This window comes from Ambystoma mexicanum, chromosome 9 (assembly GCF_040938575.1).
Source record: "Ambystoma mexicanum isolate Mex_15411 chromosome 9, UKY_AmexF1_1, whole genome shotgun sequence".
In the NCBI taxonomy this organism is placed as follows: domain Eukaryota; kingdom Metazoa; phylum Chordata; class Amphibia; order Caudata; family Ambystomatidae; genus Ambystoma; species Ambystoma mexicanum.
The window spans coordinates 168691124-168716294 of record NC_090931.1 but is presented as its reverse complement, the minus strand read 5'-3'; the positions used below and the strand labels follow the sequence as shown (position 1 = coordinate 168716294).

At 49.8% G+C, this 25171-nt stretch overlaps 1 protein-coding gene across 5 annotated transcripts in view; it reads right to left on the bottom strand.

Moving 5' to 3' along the window:
* Window positions 1–25171, bottom strand: part of USP2 (ubiquitin specific peptidase 2) — a 357749-nt gene that overhangs the window by 63410 nt on the left and 269168 nt on the right. For all 5 annotated transcript variants that reach the window (XM_069614354.1, XM_069614356.1, XM_069614355.1 and 2 more), the window contains 3 exons: window positions 9302–9352; window positions 2444–2558; window positions 454–565 (listed from right to left, as the gene is read on the bottom strand). In XM_069614354.1, the coding sequence (XP_069470455.1) occupies window positions 454–565; window positions 2444–2558; window positions 9302–9352 (278 nt within the window). The remainder of the gene's footprint in view (window positions 1–453; window positions 566–2443; window positions 2559–9301; window positions 9353–25171) is intronic.

Genomic DNA, 25171 nt, shown 5'->3' with positions numbered 1-25171 from the left:
AGAGGAGACAAAAGAGGTAAGAGGGAAGGGAATGTAAGAGGGTAGCAAGAACAGGGGTCGGCAAGTATAAAACGAGGGACGATACGAAGGAAAGAGCGAGAGAGGGGCGGAAAAAGTGAGGGCGAGAGAGACCACAAAAAGATGGTGAATAGGAAGAGAAGTAAAGGGAGAGAGGAAGGCTGAGAGGAATTGAGAGGGTCAGAGAAGAAAAGAGGAAAAGATGAAAGGCAGCGAAGGAAGGGGGCAGGGTTGAGAATTCATAAACACAAGGAAACAATAATAAGATGCAGAAGGAAATGTGGAGGGAAGAAGGGAAACGGACAGGGGAAGGGCGGAAGCAGGAGGGAAACGTATTACACAGGGGGAGGGGCGGAATAATAGAAGGCATGGAATAAAGGATATGTCACCTTTTCATTGTGGCTTTTTTTCTAAGGCAGAGTCAAAATTGCTTACTTGTAGCCGACGAAGCGCGGGGCATATCGCTGTATCTGGGTCTTAAATTCCGAGGGGCTCACAACCTCATTCACGGGCGAGGTCCACATGGTCTGAATCAGCTTTGCAAACTCTGCAACAAAGAAAAAGCATTAAGTGGGATACGAAATCGAGGGGAGGGGGCTGTGCACTAAGAATAAATCGTGGCCTAAGGGCGTGCCCTGCTCTGAAGAGAGCACTGCCTGACCGAAACAATACATCACAAGTCCCTTGGGTTATCCAACATGGTCTCAAGGTCATTCCTTCTCCCACCCTGGCTTCAACCCCTTCCAATCAGTGTCTCCTGCATACCCCACTCGCTGCCTGGGGCGATGCCTACCCTCTCAGACCTTCCGGGTCCCTTTCTCTAGTATCCGCGTACTGCTGGATTCCCTCAGCTTCCCAGACTCCTCTTGCGGTTTTCTTCACACAACCTTCTAATGTTTTCGCTCTTGATTTTCACCTCCTGGCACATGATGATCTCCTTAGGCCACTTCCTGTTGTTCAACTCTTCCACTTCCTGATAGCGTCCTTCCTGGTGGCTCCTCCCCTTTTTGTCTCCAGGCTCATCTGCTGCTTGTTCTCTCCCTCCAGCCTCTTCACTTCTCTTCTAAATCAACAACGTGCTCCTCTGCCGGGGTTGGGCTGGGATGGAGGGTCTGCTGCCTGGTTGTGTGGGAATTTGGATTCGCATCCCTTAATTATGATTCTTGGGTCATTTTTGTTAGAACGTTCTTGCACTGGTATGGGGACCCTGGCTATGAAAGCTGCATCCGCTGTCAGGGTGCAGCACCATTGTTTCCGGACTGGCAAACTAGGGGTTTGCCTGCTGGAGCCGCTGTGCCCGACAGGTCTGACCCTGCCGGGCAGAGCGGTCACGGCAGGCAAAGCCATCACGGAAGCACCAGCACTCTTAATATGGGACTCGATGGCAATGGGGATTAATGAAATTACCGGCGCGGACTTGGAATAGCCCGGTGGCACTGGGAAGTCAGGCACTGGTAATTATTCACGGGTCTGGCGGCAACCCACTAGTAGCAACGGCAGGGTTACCGCTGGACCCGTGAAGAGGCCATTGAGTTTTTACACTCAAGCGTGTACGTGTTCTGAGGGGACCCCGACAGGTTTTCTGTACGCAATAGGTGCTCACGGGGCACAATCTGCTGGAATGAGGCTATCATGAAGGTCTTTCTCTGTCCTTGGATGTTGCTTCGTGGGACACAGGTTGACTGCATTGGGACATTTCTTTGAGCAGGGATGCTGTCGCTGGATGCTGATAGGCAACAGTGGGGAGACCCCTGATTTCTACCCGGCAACATCGCTTACAAGGCCAGGAGCATTTTTGTCATGCATCTGGCGGTCTCCTGGCCACTGGCAAGGACTAGCTGGAGCAGACCAAGGGATATTCGCCATATCACCCCCGGGCCCATTATCCACTAGCTCGGAGAGGTTCCCGGCTCACTTGACCAACCCACTAGATTTCACCAAAGTAAGCAAGGGATTTCTTTGTCACAGTATGTACATAGGGTTCTTGTACAGCGTTGGTAATCATTCTGTAATAGGTCTGGCACTGTATCATGAAGGCCATCTGTCAGGCAACTTGTTTATAAATCCTTGTCTTGCTAACTCTAGGAGCTTCGTACAAAGCAAACATGGACGGCACGGTCCCATTCAGCGGTGACGATCACAGACGTGCAATACTTCATACAGGCTCAAAGTGGAAAGTCCTCTGTGGACCACAGGACAGGCCATAAGCCCCAGGATCTAGAGCAATGACAGAAAGAGCATGGACAGTAGATCCTGAAAGAGAGGAGAGGCTTCTTTTATAGACAGGCAATCAATACCAAGACAGAATGGGGGACTCTTTCTTTCCAGAGGCAGCTGATCCAGTGCTAGACAGACGGGTGATCCTGAGGAGGCCAATAATGACCCTGCCACCGGAGGTGGGTGGGTTACCCCCCAACATGCTCACCTTCCATGAGGCTTGTGTTGCTGCGGCTCAGGTCCCGCCGGTAGGCATTCTGCAGGCAGTAATCTCGTAGATCCTTTGAGTGGCTCAAACACTGGAGGATGGAGTTCATAAAACACTGAAAAACAAGGTTGAGACGTCACTTGCATGAATTGAGAGAACAGTTCGAACAGAAAATGGGGCACAAAACAAAACGATGAAAGGCCAAGACGTTGTTGGGGCAGAAGAATAGACCTGGGAGCCGCATGAGACAGGACTGGGGAGTGGGAGCGAGACATTCCGATAGAGGGGGCAGGCAATGGGAGACTTCATGGAATGGAACTAAGGCATCATGCAGAGAATACGTGCAGCAGGTGTTGCCTTTCTCTCTTGAAGGCCTCTGCGTCCTCACCGCCCCCCTCCCCCACTCCACAATGAAGAAGGTCTTTTTCAGGCCTTCTGTGACTTCTTTTTGGAGAGTACGCACACTGTGGGCGAGTGTGTAGAAGATGAACCGCTGTGGGGGGAATGCCTTCATTTGACAGTGGTTCCTCTTTCGGTAACCTCTGGTGCGTTTCTGGGGAGGATAAACACATGTCTTGCAACGTCTTACGTCACTTCCTGTTGTGAGATGTCCCAGAAGGGAAGGGCGTTCCATAACTCTTTGACGGGCAACACCCCAGAAGAGGAACTGAGAGGGATGTGAATCAGGCAGGTCCAAAATAGCTACAGTGGAGTGGGGGCGGGGGATACAGCAGAAAGAGCAGAGTTTGCAGCTCAGACACAGCAACGCGTCTTCCCTATCAGTGCTGAAGGAGCCCAGGAGTGTGCACCCACCTCCTGCGGTGTGAGCCGCCCCCCAGCAGCATAAGCTCACTAACCAGCAGTGTGAGTGCCCAAGCAGCATACGCTTCTTCAACAGCCAGCAGTGTAAGTGCACGGGCAGCATATGCTGCCTGACAAACAGTGTGAGTGCCCGGGCAGCATAAGCTTCCTGACCAACAGTGTGAGTGCCCAAGCACCATAAGCTTCCTGACCGGCAGTGTGAGTGCCTGGGCAGTTTAAGCTTCCTGACCCGTAGTGTGAGTGCCCAAGCAGAATAAGCTTCCTGACCAACAGTGTGTGTGCCCAAGCAGCATAAACCTACTGAAAAGCAGTGTGAGTGCCCGGGCAGCATAAACCTCCTGACCAGCAGTGTGAGTGCCCGGGCAGAATACACTTCCCAAGCAACATACACTACCTGACCAGCAATGTTAGTGCCCAAGCAGCATAAGCTTCCTAATCAGCAATGTGAGTGCCTGGGCAGCATAAGCCTACGGACCAGCAGAGCGAGTGCCCAAGCAGCATACGCTTCCTGGACATCAGTGTTAGTGCCCAAGCAGCATAAGCTTCCTAATCAGCAATGTGAGTGCCTGGGCAGCATAAGCCTACGGACCAGCAGAGCGAGTGCCCAAGCAGCATAAGCTTCCTGACCAGCAGTGTCAGTGCCCAAGCAGCATAAGCTTACTGAAAAGCAGTGTGAGTGCCCGGGCAGCATACACTTCCTGACCAGCAGCGTGAGTGCCCGGGCAGCATACACTTCCTGACCAGCAATGTGAGTGCCCAGTGCCCAAGCAGCATAAGCTTCCTGACCAGCAGTGTGAGTGCCCAAGCAGCATAAGCTTCCTGACCAGCAGTTTGAGTTCCCAAGCAGCATAAGCTTCCTGGCAAGCAGTGTGAGTACCCAAGCAGCATAAGCTTCCTGACCAGCAGAGAGAGTACCCAAGCAGCATGAGCTTCCTGACCAGCAGAGAGAGTGCCCAAGCAGCATAAGCGTCCTGACCAGCAGTGTGTGTGCCCAAGCAGCATAAGCTTTCTGACCAGCAGTGTGTGCCCAAGCAGCATAAGATTTCTGATCAGCAGTGTGAGTGCCCAAGTAGCATAAGCTTCCAGAGCAGCAGTGTGAGTGCCCAAGCAGCATAAGCTTCCTGACCAGCAGTGTCAGTGCCCAAGCAGCATAAGCTTACTGAAAAGCAGTGTGAGTGCCCGGGCAGCATACACTTCCTGACCAGCAGCGTGAGTGCCCGGGCAGCATACACTTCCTGACCAGCAATGTGAGTGCCCAGTGCCCAAGCAGCATAAGCTTCCTGACCAGCAGTGTGAGTGCCCAAGCAGCATAAGCTTCCTGACCAGCAGTTTGAGTTCCCAAGCAGCATAAGCTTCCTGGCAAGCAGTGTGAGTACCCAAGCAGCATAAGCTTCCTGACCAGCAGAGAGAGTACCCAAGCAGCATGAGCTTCCTGACCAGCAGAGAGAGTGCCCAAGCAGCATAAGCGTCCTGACCAGCAGTGTGAGTGCCCAAGTAGCATAAGCTTCCTGGCAAGCAGTGTGAGTACCCAAGCAACATATGCTTCCTGGCCAGCAGTGTGAGTACCCAAGCAGCATAAGCTTCCTGACCAGCAGAGCAAGTGCCCAAGCAGCATACACTTCCTGACCAGCAGTGTGAGTGCCCAAGCAGCATACACTTCCTGACCAGCAGTGTGAGTGCCCAAGCAGCATTAGCTTCCCGACCAGGGGAGCGAGTGCTCAAGCAACAAAAGCTTCCTGCCCAGCAGTGTGAGTGCACGGGCAGCATATGCTTCCTGACCAGCTGTGTGAGTGCCCAAGCAGCATAAGCTTCCTGACCAGCTGTGTGAGTGCCCAAGTGGCACAAGATTCCTTACCAACGCTGTGCACCGCCTCCCAGCTGCATAAACTTCCTGACCAGCAGTGTGTGTGCCCAAGCAGCATAAGATTTCTGATCAGCAGTGTGAGTGCCCAAGTAGCATAAGCTTCCAGAGCAGCAGTGTGAGTGCCCAAGCAGCATAAGCTTCCTGGCCATCAGTGTTAGTGCCCAAGCAGCATAAGCTTCCTAATCAGCAATGTGAGTTCCTGGGCAGCATAAGCCTACGGACCAGCAGAGCGAGTGCCCAAGCAGCATAAGCTTCCTGACCGCAGTGTCAGTGCCCAAGCAGCATAAGCTTACTGAAAAGCAGTGTAAGTGCCCGGGCAGCATACACTTCCTGACCAGCAGCGTGAGTGCCCGGGCAGCATACGCTTCCTGAACAGCAATGTGAGTGCCCAGTGCCCAAGCAGCATGAGCTTCATGACCAGCAGTGTGAGTGCCCAAGCAGCATAAGCTTCATGACCGGCAGTTTGTGTTCCCAAGCAGCATAAGCTTTGTGACCAGCAGTGTGAGTTCCCAAGTAGCATAAGCTTCCTGACCAGCAGAGAGAGTGCCCAAGCAGCATAAGCGTCCTGACCAGCAGAGCAAGTGCCCAAGCAGCATACGCTTCCTGACTAGCAGTGTGCGGTGTGAGTGCCCAAGCAGCATTAGCTTCCCGACCAGGCGAGCGAGTGCTCAAGCAGCAAAAGCTTCCTGCCCAGCAGTGTGAGTGCCCAGGCAGCATATGCTTCCTGACCAGCAGTGTGCGTGCCCAAGCAGCATAAGCTTTCTGACCAGCAGTGTGAGTTCCCAAGCAGCATAAACTTTCTGATCAGCAGTGTGAGTGCCCAAGTAGCATAAGCTTCCTGACCAGCAGTGTGAGTGCCCCAGCAGCATAAGCTTCCCAAGCAGCATACACTTCCTGACCAGCAGAGCGAGTGCCCAAGCAGCATAAGCTTCCTGACCAGCAGTGTGAGTGCCCAAGCAGCATAAGCATCCTGGCCATCAGTGTGAGTACTCAAGCAGCCTAAGCTTCCAGAGCAGCAGAGCGAGTGCCCAAGCAGCATAAGCTTCCTGACCAGCAGAGCAAGTGCCCAAGCAGCATAAGCTTCCAGAGCAGCAGTGTGAGTGCCCAAGCAGCATAAGCCAGCAGTGTGAGTGCCCAAGCAGCATAAGCGTCCTTACCAGCGCTGTGCACCGCCTCGCAGCCACATAAACGTCCTTACCAGCAGTGTGAATGCCCAAGCAGCATAAGTGTCCTGATTCCTTACCAGCAGTGTGAATGTACAGCAGCATAAGTGTCCTGATTCCTTACCAGCAGTGTGAATGTACAAGCAGCATAAGTGTCCTGATTCCTTACCAGCAGTGTGAGTGCCCAAGCAGTATCAATGTCTTTCTCTCAGCAGTATGAGCACCCTAGCAACCATGCTGTGTCCTTTCTATAGAGAGCAGAAGAGTGGGCTTAACCCACCAGTGCCCTGTTGGTGATATAAATGGACCATCAGCGTGACATTCCTTGCAGCAGTGCCATCTTGAAGTTATAGCACCACAGCAGTGCCAGCTTTCTTCTCTAGTGCCCTGTCAGTTCTGTGTGACTCAGGCAGTGGCTGTTTAACTAACCGTGCTCCTCATAAGACTCATCACTCCTCCTAATGCATCCCCGCCCCCCACCCGCTTCTTCTTTTTTCTCTCAATGTAAGTAGAGCCTAGATACCCTCCTACTGCCATGCAGCGTGCCCCAGAGTGCCACAGTCTCCTTCTCTGTTGGGTATCTTTGTAAAACCACCGGAAGACATACTTACTGGGGAGGCAGGGACGGCATCAGCGCCTTTCAACCCTTTGAAATGAAAGCAGCCCCGAGTCTATGGGGGGCCCGCAGCAACTGCCCCCGTATTGCCAGTCAGCAGTCTAATACCTTTGTATATTAGTTAAGCTCTGGGGCTTCCAGTGTGCGTTTTGCAGCGCTCCCCAGGCCGTCACTTCCATTGGGGAAAACAGAAATGTTATCACCTTGTTGCCTTTCAACACTGCCGCCTCCATGTCAGCCACTTGCTTACAAAGAAGCAATCATTGCTATACAGCCGGCTCTCAGAGTTTCAGCTCCTTGCTGGCTCGCCATTGTGCTATTAACCATATATTTATCTCCATTATAATGTATACCCCCATGGTAACCTCCAACTGCTTTCCACTCTAAGCAAGTAGGGCCCCACCCAACCATCATATTGAAATGGGCCCCTGCACATCTTCAGCCGTACCTGTGGGGAGGGCATCTATGTTTAACAGTAGGCTTCCGCTCGATATGTTTTCTCCATCCAATATTTAACAACTGGGTGGGGGTGGTTTCGAAAGACCTCTAAAGCTGTTCTTTAAGTCAGAGTTCCTCTAGCTCTCTGCTCCTCACAATGCTCCAGTCCAGCCTTCACTGGATCTGACTAGATCTACCCTGATCAAAATCTCTGGCATTCTATTTGTAATTGTAATGGTTTATTTGTAAAGCGCTTATACCCAAGTGAAGTGCTTCAAAGTGCTTCAAGGTGGGAAGGGAACAGTGGTATACAGAGTAATTCTTAGGCCTTGAAATTTCCGAATGATTTAACAAAAAATGACTAGCATACTTGTCTTGACGGCACTACTACTAGTGAAGTGCTTGACAGGAAGGAAGACGGACGGGGAGGTGAGGGAGAAGACATACAATCCATAGACTATCATACTAGGCCAGTGACGTTTCAGATAGTGCAAGTGCATGACAAAATAAGAGGTTAGAGGGGAGGAGGAGAACATACAGAAACAAAACTGCCGTACTAGGCCAGGCAAACTAGGCCTAGTGCATTCTAGGTAATGTAAGTGCACAGACAGGAAGTGAAAGAGGTGGAAGGGAACAAGTGCGCACAGTCAAGCAGTGCCCTGTGTTAAGTGCAGAGAGGTTACCCTTCTCATGGAATGAATTCCAGAAGTGCAGTAGTGGTGAGCAGAGTGCAAGGGCCCGAGGGCAAGTGCAAAGACTGGCAGCAGAGCCTGGGACCTGTGAGGCTCTGTAGGTGCACCAGGTGACCAGACAGCATAAACGGAGCGCAGTTAGAGAAGAGAAGGAAATGGAGAGGAAGTTAGCAAGGGAGAGGTAGAGAGAAACAGGAAGAGAAGGGAAAGGTCATTTACGGAACTTCAGGGGTTCAAGACAGAGAGGGGCAGGGGGTTGTTCCAGCGGGGGGCACCTGCAGAGGATAAGGATCTACCCCAAATCTCTGATTGGAAAAACATCTCATCCGCAGAGAGTTGGAAGTGGATGAGCAGAGGGCTGGATTAATTTTGATTGCCAAATTAATCTTCAACACCATATTTAAAGCAATTCCCAGGCAACCATGTTTAAATGGAGATGTGGAAACCTATGTAGTCCATCGCTGCCCACAGCTGACTTCCCCGGGCCTTGTAGAGTCCTGTCGCTTCTTCTCACTGAAGGGGGCAATGCCCGCCCTATGGCTGGCCTTCCACATGCTTCCTGGAGCCCCAGCAAAGGCAGCTCTCTGCTCTGCCGCGCAGCAACACATCAGGGCCAGGTGCAAGTGTGCTCTTGGCTCACCTGCCTTCAGACACGGCACTGGCGCCACTTCACTCACACATCACTGTTTGCTTTGCAACAACCGCCCCTGCGGCTGCCCAACAGGCAGCAAGGTGACATGGTCTGGAGGTCAGGTGAGGCTGCAGAGTCCCCCTCATTGGACATCCCAGTGAACTCTGCTTATAAAGAAAGGTACGAACAAGACCTGGCCTTTTCTTGTTGTAATGCCCGCCTTTGGACTGGCCTTTCTGTTCAGTGCAGTCTAGCTTACTTGCACTTAAGTTCAGAAAAGTGTTGTAAAACAAGCCCTGTTTTTTTTCTCAGTGTGTGTGGGGTCCCGGGTAGCTGATGCTCTGGTGTGGGGCGAGGAATGTATTGGTATTTAACATGTTTTGGAACATGCGTTCTGTGTTCTACGGATAGGAGAGTCGTGACCCTTTTTGAGCTCTTTTTTTTATACAAAAAGAAAGTCCGGTATTTCAACAGGTGTCACTGAACACTCTTACCCCATCAAAAGTGGAGTCAGTTATCACAAAACTTTATTTAAATCTAATACATTTCATAAAAACAATCATAAAAATAATCATAATACGTAAAACATATACCGTTCGGTGTTAGTTTAGCACAGGCCATGCAGAACTCACCGTGTTCCCGAGGTTCCGGAGTCCCACCAGGCCCTGCTCTGCCTTAGAGTTCTGCAAGAGGGGGAGAAAGAAGAACGCTTGCGTGAAACTCAGAGTAGTGCTCAGGAAGCAGCATTTTCTAAACATTACTGATACAAAGAATGATTCTGTGCCATTAAGCAGCCCCATATTCCCAGCACTTTGCTGCACTATACATGGCCCGCCATCACACTACTGACACCAGCAGTAGCTGCTATGTTATCACAGCAGTGCGCAATCCATGACGCTATGCACGTGTGTGGTGTCACAGCACCACAACATGCCTTCCAGTGCTGCACGACATTCTTACAGACACGCCTTCTGCCAACCCACTTCCTCAAGCTGGAAGGGCACCAGGCATGCATGGGTGTGCGTGTTTGCGCTGGCACCAGCCTTCACAAAATGTGTACATTTTCCCAGACCCATTTTGGAGGCTATTTAGGCCGCAGCCCTCTGTCCTTTTAAAAATCAGCAAGTGAGCGGAACACACATGTATCCCCTGTACCTCTTTCCTGGTTCTGAGAGCAGTAGGACTCTGCTGGGGGTTGGACTACCTCAGAAAGTGCTATTGCCTTGCAAGGGACTTTGGGCGCGCGCGCGCGCGCACGCACGCACGCACGCACGCGCGCGCGCGCGGCAGGAATTACAAATGAGAAGAAGATCTGACTTGGCCTGGAAAAGCCCGTGATGTTTCCTGGCGGGCTCACCTGTTCCCAGTCCCTGCCAAGAAGGCGCATATCTCAGGGTTAGCAGAGGGCTGTCCACAGGGGCCTACCCAGCCCCCAAACTCTGCAGTAGAGTACCATGCACCCCATCTCTTTGCTGACCCACTGGCATCCGCCTTCTTGGACCTCCAGGCTTCTGTTTCTCACCAGGTCCCGTTTGCCGCAATGCCCGGGGCCTTCCCTAGTCAAAGGCCGCAGACTAGGCCCCATGGGAACCCCAGCAACGCCGGTGCCTCCAGGTGACCCGACTGTGTGGAAGATGGGCCTACTTATTTATTTAGCTAGACCAGACATATAGGTTTACAGAGACCCGGGGAAATGCAGCTGAATTGCTTCAGGCACACTGCAGCTTGCTTTCAAGAATGGGAAATATGGGGCACCCCCTCTTATGTAGATTATAATAACCACATCCCTGCACCAGAAAATGCTGAAACATGTGTTCGGTGAGCGCACCTCTACGCCAATAGAGGGGAAACCCCCAGGAATAGACCACAGCGGAGGGAGTGCACCTTCTGCCCGCCCACATAGACCCTCAGAAAGGAGCTCCTCGGGGTCCTTCCTGGTGGTCTCGGCATGCAGGAAAGGCTCTCTACCGCATGCGAAGGGACACTGCAGACACATGCTTGCGTCTTCATTCCCTTCCACAGACATCCTGGACCCCTTACCCCATGCTGACCACCACCCCTCCCCCCCTCTCACAAAAATCATTCTGAGACCAAACATGGGCTCACAAACAGTTTTGTCAGGGGGCTAAGGCAGAAATGGGGTGGGGGTGCACGATGTCCCACGGAAGGCCACACAATGAAGAGGGTTCCAAAGAGAAGACACTCGCCTTGACTGCCCAGAACCCAGGCCTGGAAGCGTTGTCTATGCATGTCTGCAAAATACCAGCGTGCAGAATGGATGCAGAGGGGGCGAGGGGGATCGGAAAGTCTTCTCCTGTGTTTCCCTTCAGCATCGAGCTTCAAGAGAATGAGGGCCGCATACGTGTATTGGGGTGTGTTTGTATGTTGCAATTCTTTTTTTTTAAGTTGTATTTGGGATTGCTCATATGTCAGTTGTATGGCTATGCATGTATATGTATATTTACCTATATGTATCGAGATTTTCATGCAGTTACTATTAAACGTGCATACTCCTGAATTACATATTTGTATTAAACATTTCACTATTTGTGTTCACATGAAAAAAAGAATATCAATACCTGAAACTATGATTTTATAAACCTATACGTGTTTTAAAACAACTGAAAACAACTCATGAAAATCATCACTCTAGGCAAATATTTGATACTTGCAGGCTACTTACATTTCACTGGAAGCCAAAAGGAAATAAATAATGATTTAAAAAAATAATTCTGATACACGTGTGTGTCAGTTAGTAAAGACGAGCCCTCTGCAAAGCCAAGTGTCCCTCTTCGGTCTCAATGCACCTGCATTGGGCATCTATCGCTCTCTATCTATTTCCTCCATAGCTTTGGTCTCAGTGCACCTGCATTGGCCATCTATCGCTCTCTATCTATTTCCTTCATAGCTTTGGTCTCAGTGCACCTGCATTGGCCATCTATCGCTCTCTATCTATTTCCTCCATAGCTTTGGTCTCAATGCACCTGCATTGGCCATCTATCGCTCTCTATCTATTTCCTCCATAGCTTTGGTCTCAATGCACCTGCATTGGCCATCTATCGCTCTCTATCTATTTCCTCCATAGCTTTGGTCTCAATGCACCTGCATTGGCCATCTATCGCTCTCTGTCTATTTCCTCCATAGCTTTGGTCTCAATGCACCTGCATTGGCCATCTATCGCTCTCTATCTATTTCCTCCATAGCTTTGGTCTCAATGCACCTGCATTGGCCATCTATCGCTCTCTATCTATTTCCTCCATAGCTTTGGTCTCAATGCACCTGCATTGGCCATCTATCGCTCTCTAGTTATTTCCTCCATAGCTTTGTGTGCCTCTGTCAAAGTGTGTCTCCCACCCCGTGACTTCCGCGTTCCTGATGTTTTGCCTTTTTATTGGTCCTGGGTCGGTCTTCAGCCCGATGTCTGATTCGGTCCTGTATAGAGCGATGAAAGAAGACACCCCGGGGCCTGGGTCTGTGATTATATGTCAGGGGCCAAGGACAGGGAGCGCCTTCCCAACACCACGAGAAAAGACCAACCGCATGTTAGCGTGGTATCGGGCAGTGCAGACACTGACGCAGAAGGTCCAAAGAAGACAGAAGGAAGGAGAGAAGTGAGGAGAAGAGAATACGGGGGCAAAAGGCAAAAGAAAAAAGAGACAGAAGGGGGTACCCAGGAAGGAAGGTACAGCAATGATACTGGAAACTGGCAAATGACAAGACCAGCAACAGAAGAGAACGAGGCATCAGCAGAAATTCTGGGCAAGGGCACAAGGCAGAAAGAGTTCAGCAGCAGGCAACAAACCAGCAGCAACAAGTGTCCCTTCGGAAAAGGTTGTGACACACTGTGGACTGTCTGGGGCTTCTTCATAGGCCTGGAGGCTTGCGTCCATGATTCGCGTTTCCACAGGCGACTGCCAATGCTGCTTTCACTACGCCTGCATAGAAATGGCCTACTAGACCAGTGCAAATGTGCGAATGAAGATGGCAGCCCCCATGAACCAGGGTCACCGGATCGGGAGATGGTGCAAGAGCACCCCTGGTTGCCAGTCACAGAGCCCCCAGGTGAGTTTCCAAGAAGGGTAAGGCCGCGCGATGATATGCCGCCCACCCCAAGGACCGTAGGGGGCACCAGACTTCCAGGCACATAGCAGGTAGAAATGGCGAATCAAACGGGGAGCATGAACACCAGAGACTGCCTCCCAGGAATTATCGCAAGTAGCGTAGTCTTTCCAGCACACTAGATAGTACAGTCTGCCATGTCGATCTGGGCATCACAGAGAAACAATCCACTATCACCATTATACAAGACGGGAGGAAGGTCCATGAGGAAATCCATGGCGATGGTATGCCAGGGACGTGGTAGGGGATGTAGCAGGCCTACCGAGTGCTTATGTTTCAACTTGGCCGGAGCCACCAGAACTGTCTCTCTATCAGTCCAGTAGTGGCGCGACATCCGCGGTGACCGACCAATCTAGAGTCATGCATTTGTGACAGTACAATCTGTCTGAGAGAATCAGAGGATATGTACAATGGATCGTTATAGAATAGTAGGCCGTTTTATGAAATGAGCTGTGGATGGGCCAGTAGGTCAAGGAGGGCTGGGTTGGATGCTGTGTCCTGCACTGTTTGACGAAGCAGCGATTGCACGGCAGCCAAGAAGTGTGTGACAGGAGACAGGATATAACCAGGGCATTTGCAGGGTTTGGTCTCTTGCAGGGAATGAGATAAGGCATCTGCGTCCTTATTTTGTGCTCCTGGGATGAAGGTGACAAAGAAATCATATTGTAGAAAGAAGTATGGCCACCTTGCTTGTCTGCTATTCCAACATTGCTGTGTTTTGAGGTATTGCAGGTTCCTGTGATCCATCCGCACCTCAACCTTGTGACTCCCTCCCAACAGATGCTGATGCCATTCCTCAAAGGCTACTTTAATAGCCAACAATTCCTTTTCTATAACGGAATACTTCTGTTCGCAGGATGTTAATGTGCGTGAGTAATAAGCAACAGGCAGTTCAGAATTGGAACGTGGATCCAGTCTGGCGCATCTGCCTCCACTATAAAAGGTAGTGAATTGTCAGGATGTTGGAGGACTGGTGCCCTGGTGAAAGCATCTTGAAGGGTATGGGACACTTTCTCTGCTATTTTGGTCCACATTAAGGGATGTTTTGTGCTTAGAAGGCGGTTAATCCTTGGGCAAGCAGGGCAAAGTCATGGATGAAACATCTATAATAGTTAGCAAACCCAAGGAAACATTGTAGAGATTTCAAATCGTGTAGGGTTTTCCAGGTCTATATAGCTTGCACTTTTCTGGGGTCCAAATGTAACGCTTCGGCACTAATGCTATATCCCAGGAACTCCATTTCTAACACATGGAATTGGCACTTTTCTATGTTAGCATACAGATGGTTCTGTTGTAGCCTTCTGAGAACTTCAGATACATGAGCGATATGTGATACCCGGCCGGGTGAAAACACTAGACTGTCATCCACATAAACCCATACAGATTGCCCCAAGAGATTCGCAAACACTGAATCCATGAATCATTGAAAGACTGATGGTGCATTGGAAAGACCGAAGGGCATTACTTTATATTCATAATTAACAAAAGGTGTTTTAAAAGCCGTCTTCCATTAATGTCCGGATTGGATGCGTACTAAATGGTAGGCTCCACGAAGATCCAATTTGGTGAACAATTTAGCGGTATATAAAGATTCAAGGATATCGGTGATCAGCGGCAATGGGTATCGGTCTTTCACAGTGATTTCGTTGAGCAAGGGATAATCAATGCAAGGTCTGAGTGTGCCTTCTTTTTTAGGCACGAAAAACAAAGGAAATCCCATAGATGACATGGATGGCGTAATATGCCCATGTCGTAAACAGTCTGCAAGGTATCTCTTCAGTTCAGTTCTTTCAGAGTCTGTCAACACAGTACATTCTTGAATTTGGCAAGTCATGTTCAGGAACCAGGTCAATTTCACAATCGAACTCATGATGTGGAGGAAGAGCTATGTGCACTGGCTCTCTAAAGACATCTCGATGGTGATGGTATTCAATCAACAGGGTTAAACATGTAATCTTCTGCATCTGGTGTAACTGGGCTCCTTCCTGAAAAGAGTCCACCATGGTGGTCGGAGCAGTTGAGGCACCGCAGTGCAAGGTACAGAAATCGGAATAAAGGATCCAAATGTGGGTGGTTCAATTTATACAGGGATTGTGCATCATTAACCAAGGTAACCCCAGGACCACAGGATAGGCCGGCGTGCGAATTATATCAAAAGCCAGTTGCTCATTGTGTTGATTGATGGCCATCAGCAAAGGTACAGTCGGAAAAACAACCGGACCAGAGGATAACGGAGTACCATCGATAACTTGAATATCGGCACATTGCTGTTTCCTGACTCTGGAGATGTTGTTCGTTTGTGCGAATTCCTCATCCAAATAATTCCCTGTGGCTCCACAGTCCAACAACGCTGGGAAAAAGAGGGTATCCGGGTCCTTGGAACCCCATGTAACCCAAAGTTGGAGAACGAACAAAGGGGTTAAGGGCATTAGACAATCAGGCAGTATGGGAGATGGATCAATGATGGGTGTAAGGCCTACCTTCTGCTCCCCATCAGAAGGCAGGCCCTTTCATTTTCCTGATGGCTTCACAGGTCTAACTGGAAAGGAACCCAGATAAAGTCCAGACTTTCCATAGTACAGGCAAAGATTGTTTGCTCTGTGGCGCCGTCTCTCAGCTTTGGGTGGAGGATCACGAATGGAACCAATCTGCATAGGTTCTGGACCAGTTTCCCCTGTGTTGGTCACTGGCATAGGCCAGGTTGGCCAAGGGACGACCGTGCACTGGGACGTTCTTACCAACGTCGTTCATATTGTCTTTCTGTGAGTTGGCGGACCATCTATAAAACCTGGTCAATTAATTCTTGCAGAGTCATAGGTTCAGGTACATGGACTAGCTCATCCTTGATTTCTTCATGCAGACTCCTGCGAAAAAGGGAGAGATGCATTATTCCGGGCCACAAGTAGTCGGATGCCAGATGTTTAAAATGACTAGTGAAAGAAACAGTATCCAGGGTTCCTTGATGCAATTCCAACACTGGCTCTCTGCGGTAGCAGCCTGGTTAGGGGATTTAAAGTCCTTTGAAAGTCCTTCCTGAGCCCGTGGGGCCTGGGGAGATTGCTTCTTCCTCTTTAATTTCTTCTTCACCGTCGATCGATCTTGTTTCTGCTTCTTCATCTTCTTTAGGAAACAACAACACTTTGTTCCCTGCTCATTCTGTACCTGGAGTTTTAAGGTACAATCTGCGATCACAGAACAGGATTTACATTTAGGGCCTGCTGACATTACATTAATGTAAACACAAGAAACCATCGTTGAGCCAATACCTCGTCATTCCTCTGCTGCATACGATAAGAGGCAAGGACCGGCAAAGTTATCTTCAATCAAGATAGGCCACATGGTCAAGTGCCACCCACGGATGAACTAAAAGAGCCTAACAGTGAGGCTTCTTAATAGACACTGAGAAACTATGCCTGTGTTTGGGGCCACTCATACTAATAAGGATACTGATCGTTTTGCTGATAATGAGTTCGCCCATCAAGGGTCATGGTCCCATAGGACCAAATGGATACTGATCACAATAATAGCTTGTATTGTAATTACATAGACACTCGTATTTTTGGATCTATTGAGTGCAAATCTGCTTGATATTTTATTGCCCACTGCAAGTGTCTCCACCTTAGGTGCATTCGCACACTCTTAATCCTCGAGACCTCCAACAGAGAGGGGGTTATCATAACAACACCATCTTGATGATCATGAGCGCCACACATGCCATTCTAAATAAGACCATGTTTTTGAAGATAGCGATTCAGGATGCCCTGATGATGATACGTGGTTTTCAGATGATGCTAATGTTTGAGTAATGCTCTTGGTTTAAGCCAAAAGGAGGGTTTTTAAAAGTATATTTTGCATGAATACCACCTGACAGTAAACGATTGGTCTAAGCACATTCACATTGCACTATAAATTGCATTGAATGAATATGAAACAGGCTGACTATGCCGCCATTTTGAGTTATCCACCATTGTGATCGCCTCTTGATTTCTGTCCCATGTTTGTTTGTATTTGTATTTTATTTATTTGCATAGCGCGCTAGGCCAGAGGGCAACCAGGCGCATATCTTAGGCACAGGTACAAGAACATGGCAATGATACATTTACAGGCAGGCAGAGATTATATTCACAGGTGCATATCTTAAGGCACAAAGATAAAAAAGTGGCATGGCTACAGGTACAGGCAAGCAATGGGTTCACAAGTAAAAGTGCCAGTAGTGCATGAATAGTGGAGGAGGTGGCTTAGGCTGGTAGTGAGTGATGTGTAGAGGATATCCATAGCTTGGCTTTATGTTTAAAAAGCGAGGCGAACGGGAGGGTTCTGATGGCTAGTGGCACAGAGTTTCAAAGTTTGGATGCGAGGACAGGGAAGCTGATGCCACCGGCAGTCTGCAGGTTGTATTTCGGAATAGTAAGCGATTGTGCTTGGGAAGATCTTAGTGTCCGTGAGGGGATGTATTGAGAGAAGCGGGAAGTTAGGTAGGTGGGGGCCTGGTTGTTGACACATTTGTGAGTGAGAGTCATTGATTTGAGCGAGATTCTTTGGGCGACAGAGAGCCAATGTAAACTCTTCCTGGTGTCGGAGATGTGCGCCGACCTTGGAATGGCGAGGGCTGCCCTGATCGCATTATTTTGGGCGATCTGAAGTTTGTTGAGGTTACGTTGGTTAGTGCCTTGATACAGTGCGTTGCAGTAATCAAGTTTAGACATAACCAATGTCCTGGCAAGAGTAATGCAGTTCTGGGTAGAGAGGAAAGGGCGGCAGGCTGTAATCAACTTACAAGTGTACGCAGATGCAGCGGCAAATGCATTGGTTTGTCGGTTGCGGGACAGTGTGGAATCAAGGTAGATACCCAAAGTTTTGGTCTCTTTAGCCACTTTGATGGAATTACCATCAATGTTAAAGGTGCTGAAGGACGGGTCAAGCTTGCTAAGTCTTTGTTGGGTACCAAGGATGAGAAGCTCTGTCTTGTCATCATTGAGGCAGAGCTCATGTTGTGCCATCCATGCTTGGACGACTTGGTATACGTCGTTCACGGCTTTGGCGTCTACAATGTAGTCACCAGTGATGGGGATGAGTATCTGGTTGTCATCCGCGTAGTTGGTGTAGGTGACACCCAGATAGTCATGCACATCAAACAAAGGCTTGGTGAAAACATTGTAGAGCGTAGGAGATACACACAATCCTTGGGAAACTCCACATGGGACCGGAGATGGGTCAGCAGAATCCGTGGGTGAGAATACCCTCATGAGTCTATTGTCAAGGAAGGATCTGATCCAGTTGGTGGCGTTTTCAGAAAAGTGGGCAGCAGATTTCAGGTGTTGACATAGGATTTGGTGATTGACCAGATCGAAGGCCGCAGAGAGGTCCAAGAGTAGTAGTAGTGCTAGTTTGCCGTTATCTTTTAAGTCCTCTATTTGAGTTTTCAGATCTAATAAGGCTGTTTCTGTCCCATGCCTGGGTCTGAAACCAGATTGTCTAGTGCCAAGTAAGTTATTAGTCTCCAAATACTTCTGTATCTGGAGGTAGGCCGCTCTGTCTAAGATTTTTAAGAGGAACGGGACCGTTGTGATTGGTCTGAAATTCGTTGGTATGGACGGATCAAGTGTCGGTTTTTTCAGCAGAGGGATGACCCAGGCATCCTTAAGGTTGTTGGGTACAATTCCGGACTGAAATGAGGAATTAATGAAGGTAGTAATGAAGGGAGCAAGGTCGTGGGCAGATTCCTTGATGATAGGGGCCGGGCAGGAGTCCCCTTGGCAGTTAGAAGGTTTAAGGTTGCTGATAATTTTTTCAACCTCCGAGATAGTGAGAGGAGTGAAGCTAAATGGGGGCTGGGTGAAAGTGGTGGGAGTTTTAGGTGCCAGAAATTTGGAGAGAAGAGAATTTTGTTTGGCATTGATTTTGGCTTGTAAGGTGGTTATTTTGGAAAGGAGAGCATTTTGGATGCTGTTGCACCAGGAACTGCCTTTGTTACACGTATCTGGTAACAGCGAAGGGGATTCTAATTCTTTGACAATTTTGAAAAGCTCCTTCGTGTTGGATTCAGCATGCGAGATGCGCAGGTTATACGTTTCTTTTTTTGCCTGTATAATGGCTTCCTTGTAATTAAGGGATGCGATGAGGAGGTTGTTTTTGTTATAAGCACATGGGAGACTTTTCCAAAGTGATTCCGCCTTGCGTTTTTCTTTACGCAGAGCTCTAAGATGTGGTGTAAACCACGAATTCAGGTGAGCTCGTTGTTTAGCTTTTCTGAGTTTGAGCGGGGCTATCGTGTCAATAGCTTTGAGCAGTGTTTGGTTGAAAGTGTCCACTAAGACCGTGGGGTCATTATAAGATGTGGCACAATTGTTCAGAATGGGTAGAATAAGCGGGAGTAGCTTGTCCCTGGTGATGTCCTTTTTATTCCTGGTGGGAATAGAGGGAGCTACTGGAGTTTTGGTGCTAGGAATGGTGGCAGGTAGTTGGAAAATAATGACGTGGTGGTCGGACCAGGCACAAGCTGCGTTGGAGATTATCGTAGTATTACAATTTAAGTCTGCGATCCAATCAAGTGTTCTGCCTTTGTTGTGTGTAGGTTCGAGGTTACGTTGTTGAAAGCCAAGGTTTGACACAATGCTTGCAACTTCTGTGGCCATGAGATCCTTAGGGTCAGACAGTCCAAGATTCAGGTCCCCTAGCAACAGTACTTGTGAGTTAGGCTTAGTGTTGTTAGATAGGATAGACGCAATATCTTCTGCAAAGGAGGAAAGTGGACCGGGTGGTCTGTAGATGAGGTGAAGTGTCGCTGTATTGGTGGGTGAGAGTGAGAGTTTCACTGATAGTGATTCCGCTGAACAACATTGAATGTTTGGGATTAGTCTCATGTTGATATTCTCCCTGTGTATGAAGGCAACGCCGCCACCTTTAGACAGGTTAGATAGGCAGTAATTTCTGAGGATAGAGTATCCGTCGGGAATGGCGAGGGATAAGAGCGGGCCAGAAGCAGCGTGTAGCCATGTTTCTGTGATAGCAATGAAGTCGAGGTTCTGGGTGGTGATGAGGTCAGCGATATCGAGGGCATGAGCGGTAAGGGATCTGGCATTGATAAGCGCTCCTTTCAATTCTTTAGGTACGGTCGTGGGTGGTTTGGGTGAGGTCTGGGTAGAGGCACGGGTGGTGTTAGTGTGTTGACGTTGGGCACGCGGGATGCGAAGCAGTCTGGATCCGAGTCTAGCATTTCTAAGTGTAAGTGTGCATGGAATTAGAATTGTGTTTTTGGCTACAGCAGAGCAAAATGAACTTTGTACTCTTTCCATGATGTCAACGAAGATAAGAATGTTGAAGCTGCTAAAGTGGATTGTTTGTCCTAAACTGAGAAACCTTGGAGTTAAACAAAAGCCATACTAATCAGTAATTTAGATACCATCTGTTCCATTAGTGCCTTCACTGTTCAAACAGCAAAGTAGAATGATAAATAGTTGAACGTGCTCTTCTTGCAGAAATCTTTGCTTTCGCTCCTTGACACTAAGCTGACTTTAAACTCAAGAACAAATGATAGACAAATATAAGTGAGCAAAATAAGGAATGTTACCTTTGTGTCTTATATTTGGAAAGCATGTGAAATGTTTAAAGGAAAACAACAAACTATTCAAAGATGTTTAAGCATGACTTAGTTATGTGGATAGGCCATGAACCCAAGGTAAATGTGTTACACGAAGAGGGGCTGGATGATGTGGAAAATCTGTATAAATACTTGTGTTTTTGAAATGTCCAGCACACTCTCATCTCAGGGTGTCAACAAGCACACACTGCGGGGTGCTGAGAGCCAGACAGCTGTTTGTTAATAAATGTACATGGTACCTTTGTACGTGTGACTGGCGTATTTCTATTATGTGGTCATAAGCCTCAATATCTTTTAATATTTCAAGTCCAAGCCTGTTTTCACTGCTTTCTCGCATCTCAATGTATTGATCTTTCACTCACTCTATGCTCTTAATCTCACTCTCACAATCACCCTGTGCATTTCATCTGCCTCTCACGCTCAGGCTCTGCTCTTGACATTGCACTTTGAGCTTTTGGAATCTAATACCAACCTTAGTACATTTGATCTTCCCCTCAATTCTATGCCTTTGATCTCTCACTTGCACCCTTTGTTGCCTTTGCTTGCTCACAAACACCTATGTGCATTTGATCTCTCACTGTACCTTTGATCAGCCAATCACGTAACTCTGTGCCTTTGAGGTCTGCTCTCTCTCTGTACCGGCGAAGTGGGGGAATGATGAGGGGGAAGACAAGCGAGGCTTTGCCATCCTATCCTTGTCTAATTTACATAGAGAAGGCAAGAAGAGCATGTGTAGCAGTGAATGCTAGTCCTCTCTCCATCCCTCCTGCCTGTTCAGCATATAATATGCATGCATCTTCGGTGGGTGGAAAGATGGGAGCGTCTGAGCAGCTTCTCCCACCTCAAATGGATCTGAGAGTCAGCTACAAGAAAAAGCTCCCGTGCATGTTGCAGAATCAAGGAACTGCTAGTAAATCACTACCTTCCAGCAGAAACAATATGGAAGCTCGTGGCAGCCTCATCTCCTTCATACTCCTCTATGGGGCAAACATGGAGGGCCTTTGGATTCTGTGGGCCGACATTAAAGAAGGACTAAGGCATAACGTGACAAACCCTGGAGCTCCACCTGCACAAATTCTGCAGACAGCATCTGTGTGGTGGACTCAACTACTGAGAAACAACCCGGCGTTCCCTCTGCATGCCCATAACAAACACTGCATGACCAGATAATCTATGCTCGATGCTAGCGCCCCCCAGCAGTGCACTATGGGAAACTACCAACAGGAAGTGGAAACAGTATATCTCATAAACCCTAAAATAGGCAGTGGAAAGCACTAGATAGGGTACTCTGAGACAGCGCTAGGTCATTTCGAGCACCCCCGCAGTCACAGTATTACTATTGTGGGTTGTGTTTGATCAGAGAACTGGAATGCGTTCTCCGGCAGCAAAAACTCTGATCAATTCAAGGGGTTCATTTGAGTACATCTCAACTTCATCGAAGCCATGCACTACATTATAATATATTCATTTATCTGTTTTTAAAACTGCCATCAAGTCAAACACATCCTGTTTCTACAGACACCTTTGAGTACACGTTTTAACATTTTCTCCACTTCTGACCCACAATCTACTTTAGCTGGATCATTAATCACCTTCTTTCCCCGGCCCCTTTTCATCCTCATCCACACACTGCTGCCTGCATAGTCCTGGCGGGAGCATATACAGCCTGCATAGTCCTGACGGGGGCACATACGGCCCGCATAGCCCTGGTGGGAGCATATACAGCCTGCATAGTCCTGGCGGGGGCACATAGAGCCTGCATAGTCCTGGCTGGGGCACATACAGCCTGCATAGTCCTGGCGGGGGCACATACAGCCTGCATAGTCCTGGCGGGGGCATATACGGCCTGCATAGTCCTGGCGGGGGCACATGGGGCACATACAGCCTGCATAGTCCTGACGGGGGCACATACGGCCTGCATAGCCCTGGCGGGAGCATATACAGCCTGCATAATCCTGGCGGGAGCATATACAGCCTGCATAGTCCTGACGGGAGCATATACAGCCTGCATAGTCCTGGCGGGAGCATATACAGCCTGCATAGTCCTGGCGGGGGCACATGCAGTCTGCATAGTCCTGACGGGAGCACATACAGCCTGCATAGTCCCGGTGGGGGCGCATGCGGCCTGCATAGTCCTGGCGGGGGCACATACGGCCTGCATAGTCATGGCGGGGGCACATATGGCTGCATAGTCCTGGCAGGGGCATATATGCCCTGAATAGTCCTGGCGGGGGCACATGGGGCACATACAGCCTACATAGTCCTGACAGGGGCACATACGGCCCGCATAGCCCTGGTGGGAGCATATACAGCCTGCATAGTCCTGGCGGGGGCACATACAGCCTGCATAGTCCTGGCAGGGGCACATGCAGCCTGCATAGGCCTGGCAGGGGCACATGCGGCCTGCATAGTCATGGCGGGGGCACATACGGCTGCATAGTCCTGGCAGTGGCATATACGGCCTGAATAGTCCTGGCGGGGTCATATACGGCCTGCATAGTACTGGCGGGGTCATATACAGATTGCATAGTCCTGGCGGCGGCATATATGGCCTGCATAGTCCTGGTGGGGACACATACGGACTGCATAGTCCTGGCAGGGGGATATACAGCCTGCATAGTCCTGGCGAGGGCATATACGGCCTGCATAGTCCTGGCGGGCGCATATATGGCCTGCATAGTCCTGGCGGGGGCACATACAGCCTGCATAATCCTGGCGGGGGCACATACAGCCTGCATAGTCCTGGCAGGGGCACATGCGGCCTGCATAGTCCTGGCAGGGGCACATGCGGCCTGCATAGTCATGGCGGGGGCACATACGGCTGCATAGTCCTGGCAGGGGCATATATGGCCTGAATAGTCCTGGCGGGGTCATATACGGACTGCATAGTCCTGGCGGGGTCATATACAGTCTGCATAGTCCTGGCGGCGGCATATACAGCCTGCATAGTCCTGGCGGGAGCATATACAGCCTGCATAGTCCTGACGGGAGCATATACAGCCTGCATAGTCCTGGCGGGAGCATATACAGCCTGCATAGTCCTGGCGGGGGCACATACAGCCTGCATAGTCCTGACGGGGGCACATACAGCCTGCATAGTCCTGGTGGGGGCGCATGCGGCCTGCTTAGTCCTGGCGGGGGCACATACGGCCTGCATAGTCATGGCGGGGACACATATGGCTGCATAGTCCTGGCAGGGGCATATACGGCCTGAATAGTCCTGGCGGGGGCACATGGGCCACATACAGCCTACATAGTCCTGACAGGGGCACATACGGCCCGCATAGCCCTGGTGGGAGCATATACAGCCTGCATAGTCCTGGCGGGGGCACATACAGCCTGCATAGTCCTGGCAGGGGCACATGCGGCCTGCATAGTCCTGGCGGGGGCACATACGGCTGCATAGTCCTGGCAGGGGCATATACGGCCTGAATAGTCCTGGTGGGGTCATATACGGCCTGCATAGTCCTGGTGGCGGCATATATGGCCTGCATAGTCCTGGTGGGGACACATACGGACTGCATAGTCCTGGCAGGGGATATACAGCCTGAATAGTCCTGGCGAGGGCATATATGGCCTGCATAGTCCTGGCGGGGGCACATACAGCCTGCATAGTCCTGGCGGGGGTGCATGCGGCCTGCATAGTCCTGGCAGGGGCACATGCGGCCTGCATAGTCCTGGCGGGGGCACATACGGCTGCATAGTCCTGGCAGGGGCATATATGGCCTGCATAGTCCTGGCGGGGTTATATACGGCCTGCATAGTCCTGGTGGGGACACATACGGACTGCATAGTCCTGGCGGGGTCATATACGGCCTGCATAGTCCTGGCGGGGACATATACGGCTGCATAGTCTTGTCAGGGGCACATACGGCCTGCATAGTCATGGCGGGGGCACATACGGCTGCATAGTCCTGGCAGGGGCATATATACGGCCTGCATAGTCCTGGCAGGGTCATATCCGGCCTGCATAGTCCTGACGGGGGGATATACAGCCTGCATAGTCCTGGCGGGGGGATATACAGCCTGCATAGTCCTGGCAGGGTCATATACGGCCTGCATAGTCCTGGCGGGGGCACATACGGCTGCATAGTCCTGGCAGGGGCATATACAGCCTGCATAGTCCTGGCAGGGTCATATACGGCCTGCATAGTCCTGGCAGGGGCACCAAACGCCAATTCTCAGGCAAGTCTCAGCACACTGAGACCACCATGGCAGTGGCTTGGCCCAGTGCAGAAAGCCTGAGAGCGAAGGCACAGACAAGGCAAGAGACTGCAATACTACAGTGGGTGTACTACGGAAGACTTTCTCCAGACAACAAGATTGCAGCACTGAGCCACCATGTGAGAGGTTTCTAAAAAGAAACTAAAGACCTACTTGTTCAGGTAGTGCCCTTAGGGCCTGGCTATACACGTGGCTGTTTGACCGCTAGCTTTTCCCCAAGTGTGTCCCATGCATAGTCTTCTTTGTGTTGAATGTGCGCCCGTATGCTCCAGGCCCTTGGTGCGCATTATAAATTAAATAACATAACATAACGTAACCCAACACTCCATAGATACACAAACCTACCAAAAATATGACGTTGGAACAACAGAGATAGGGGGGTAGGTTCTCCTGTGCCCACCTAAAGAGAATGAAATTCCCCTGCCGTATGCCTCCAGGCCCTTGGTACGCGTTATAAATTAAATAACATAACATAACGTAACCCAACACTCCATAGATACACAAACCTACCAAAAATATGACGTTGGAACAACAGAGATTTGGGGGTAAGTTCTCCTGT